The sequence below is a fragment of the Gavialis gangeticus genome, unplaced genomic scaffold (assembly GCF_001723915.1).
Source record: "Gavialis gangeticus isolate Ggan-Ray unplaced genomic scaffold, GavGan_comp1, whole genome shotgun sequence".
NCBI lineage: Eukaryota > Metazoa > Chordata > Crocodylia > Gavialidae > Gavialis > Gavialis gangeticus.
This window is the reverse complement of record NW_017729002.1, coordinates 16492752-16496332: the sequence shown is the minus strand read 5'-3', so window position 1 is coordinate 16496332 and position 3581 is coordinate 16492752. Positions and strand designations below refer to the sequence as shown.

General features: G+C 46.1%; 1 protein-coding gene across 1 annotated transcript in view; it reads right to left on the bottom strand.

Annotated features, from left to right (window-relative positions):
* UBALD1 (UBA like domain containing 1) overlaps nucleotides 1-2070 on the bottom strand; it is a 16110-nt gene extending 14040 nt beyond the window's left edge. Inside the window, exon 1 of the mRNA XM_019507393.1 lies at nucleotides 2008-2070. Within this exon, the coding sequence (XP_019362938.1) occupies nucleotides 2008-2070 (63 nt within the window). The remainder of the gene's footprint in view (nucleotides 1-2007) is intronic.
* Nucleotides 2071-3581: the final 1511 nt, after the last annotated feature.

The following is a 3581-nucleotide window of genomic DNA, read 5'->3' as shown; positions in this document are numbered from 1 at the left end:
TGGGTGGCTGCTGCTGCTGCTGCTGTTGCTGTCGGGCTGGGGGCAGAAAGAGGAAGAACATGGCCCACAGAGGCCCTGACATTATGGAATGAAGGAGAGACTGAGGGTGTTACAGGGGATCCTGAAATGAGGGTGGTACCCAGGGAACATGAGGGATGGCAGCAGGCAGCACACCCCTGCTAAGTGCAGTGAGCTCAGCTTGTATAAGCAGCACAGTGTGTGACCCCCTAGTCGTAACTAGTTAAAATAGGACCTTGGCATTATTTGCTCTGGGCCCCAAAAGTCAATAATGGCACCTGGCCGGGAGTTACCCATAGGTCCATAACTGTCATCCCCACAAGGTGCTTACTGGCTACATTTGCAAGCAATAGATCAGAGGATGAAGCAGGGGGTATAAAGGGCAACAAGCTTCTGCATGCAGGCAGCAATATAGAATTCAATAACCGATGTCAGGACTGAGCTGGGGACCTAAAGTTCTCACATATGCACACATCCAATTATCCTCTCACTCTGCTTCTACTGCAGTGTCATCCTCCTGAATTCAATGGACACTCCAGTTCAGACAAACAGAAGAGAAACAGGACTCAAGACCTGGACATGCTTGCAAATTTTCCCTTGTATTTCACAATCGGTCTCATGGACTCTCTCTAAATGCCTCTCTGAAACCTTTCTTACTTCCCTGCTGTTGGCTGGGTGGAGCTATGGCCCCTTCTTGAACCCTCATAATTAACACCACCTGGTGCACACTGGAACTTGGGGACATGGTAACACTTAGACCAGTTCCTCAGCCACATCCTTCCAGAAGTGTGTGGCACACCCAATCTAGTTTGGGCACATAGCTTATCCCCAAAACTGTAGCAACAAAGACAACATCCCTGCAGCAAACTTCAAACACATGGGGAGAAAAAAAGTGTTTCAGTTCCCTATCAAATGGGAGGGAACAGAGTACTAGTGATATTGCTGGAGATTCACTTCAAAGCACACAATTCCCAGAGCCTGCCAGATCCCATGACTGAGAAACAGCATCAATGGTTCCGTTGTCAGACTTGCCTGAATGTGTTACAGACTTCAATCATCTAACACTAAAACAATAACATCCTTGGAACTGCTTCCCCTCCCACACCCAACTTGCACCTGCTCTCCTAGGTTACATTCCTCTCGGCCCCAGATATCAGATACCTAGCACCACTTTTGGAACTGCTGAGTCCGACAGGGTTGTCCCCATGGTCTACAGGACACCCCAAGCACCATGAAATACAACTGGATCCAAGCACTGTTCTTACATCACAACAGCATGTTACACGACCAACACACTGTGGAAGGCGTTTTTCCTATCAAGTGTTCCCAGCTGATATTAGCCTCTAGGCCTTCCACAGTCATGTACTACTGCCAGTTCTGTTGGTGTGAAGGAATTAATCCAAAGGGAGTCTGGAGTAGCTTCATGGACATACACCACTATGCCCACAGTCCAGCCCCCAACAACTGTGAAACCATGTCAGCCAGGATATGGCCATTTCCTGGCCATGGGTATATTTTCATTTACGGGTGAGCACAAGTAAGAACTCTTGGACAACAGCCTCTAAACAGGCTAACAAAACCACCAGAACAAATTAACAACTCTCTGCTGCAGTCATGTGAGAGTGCCCCACTCCACATGGTGTCTGACAGCCAGTCAGCACCTTTCTGTTGCTAAGTAGACATGTCCCAAGTGCTATGGAAGTGGTTTGGTGTTCATGGGTCTCGTTCTAAGCCCATGGATCTGGAATCTGAACCAAGCTGTGAAAGACTCTGTATACGTAAGGGTTTGTGTAGACAGGGGCTAGCCAGCATAGCTATCCCAAAGTAACACTTCTCAAGCCACACTCATATAGCAGGAATGGTATAATTACATCATTATGGTTATATAGGGAAATACCACCTTCCCCCCAACAAGCCTAAAGATGCAGAACCAAAAGCATCCACACCATTCTGCTCTGGTCACTAGACACCCAGTCACTTCTAAATTACCTGAAAGTAGTGAACCTTGTTCTCAAATACCAGTTTAAATACTACGATGGAAGGGAAAACCATCCTGTATACAGGGGGATGGGAGCAGCAAAACAAAGAGGTCTGGGATGGGCTTTCTGTCTACCTGCACTGGAGCTTCTGAAATCTCATGGGTTCAGGGGCTATCAAACAGCATTAGTACCCAGCACACCTTGCTGCATCCCATCTCTTTCTAAATAAAAATCACAAAACCAGATCACAGTTCTGTTATCCTTACTCTAGCTGAGGAATACCTTGCTCCAAGAGCAGTGTTTTGGAAACCAGCGATAGCATTCAACAGACTAGATGCTCAGTGGGTATAAATCAGCACAGCTCTACTGAATTACACTCACTGAGGATCTGGGCCAGTGAGCATAACGGCTGTGGTCACAGAAGCTAGAGTAACAATATCTTCAGAATGCCACGATTATAATAAACACTCCAGCTCAGGGAAAGAGGCATGTCCAGCAGCCATTTTGCAAAGGGATTTATCTGACCCTTGTACTAAAAGTGAATGGTAACATGGTAACTGCTCGTAACACTGACTTTGTTTACAGCTGAACTTCCTCTGAGTCATGTAAGTGCCAAACCAGTACTGAAGACCCTTGGCCAGGAGACTGCTATTTACACTTGTGCAACTCACCAAATGGTGGCAAATTTCTGCAACATTAACTGTGAAAATAGCGCTCTCAGATATGTTCCTGCTTCAAGTGCTTTGCATGTCAAGCTCGGGTCTAACTTTTTCCTCATGCCGGTTTTCCCCATGATTGAGTAGGCTTACTTGTGATTTATAATGGTAATCAGGATCAAGACCATGCTACATATGGGAATGTGTAGCATTCAAGTACATTGATCTCTTGCTACTTGTGTTAGTGCAGCAATAACTGCCCCTGCGTACACCATCCTGTGTGTCCTGCAGACAAAATGACACCCTCAAGTCCTAGTCTGTCCCTTTCTACGCGTCTAACCCTCTAGGGTTTTGCATCCGATATTCCCCAAATTAAGTACATTGATCTTTTTTAACAGAATCTGCAAATAAGCAAGTCCATGAATATGGCACGCACTTGATCCCAGTGAAGATGGAGGTTCTCATCTGTTTGGATTTGCACTCACCCACATGTGGACAACCTGATATTGTGCAGCTGCCTCTGATTTTGCATCTGGAAATCTCCACAGCAGGTGGACTTGTACAGGGTGAGTTACTGGACCTACTGGATAATTTGGGGGGTGTTTTGCATTACAGGGAATATTTTTCATAAGCTGCAGAGGCACATTGACAGATCAGGGCTGCACTGTACATACAACAAGGGGCAGATGCATACAATATAAACCTCTTACTCTCTGCACCGATTCATACCTCCTTTTGCATCCCAAACAGGCACACTAATTACAACGGTGCCATTAGTATCAAAACCATCACCAAAACAAAGAGCTGCTGGGACTGCATGAAGAAAATTGTATTAAGAGCCCTGTTTACTATTCCCCTAGCTCTCCCTCTTCAGGCATTCACACTCTTTACCTCCAGGGACCCTCGCGAAAGCAATACATTCAGAAAG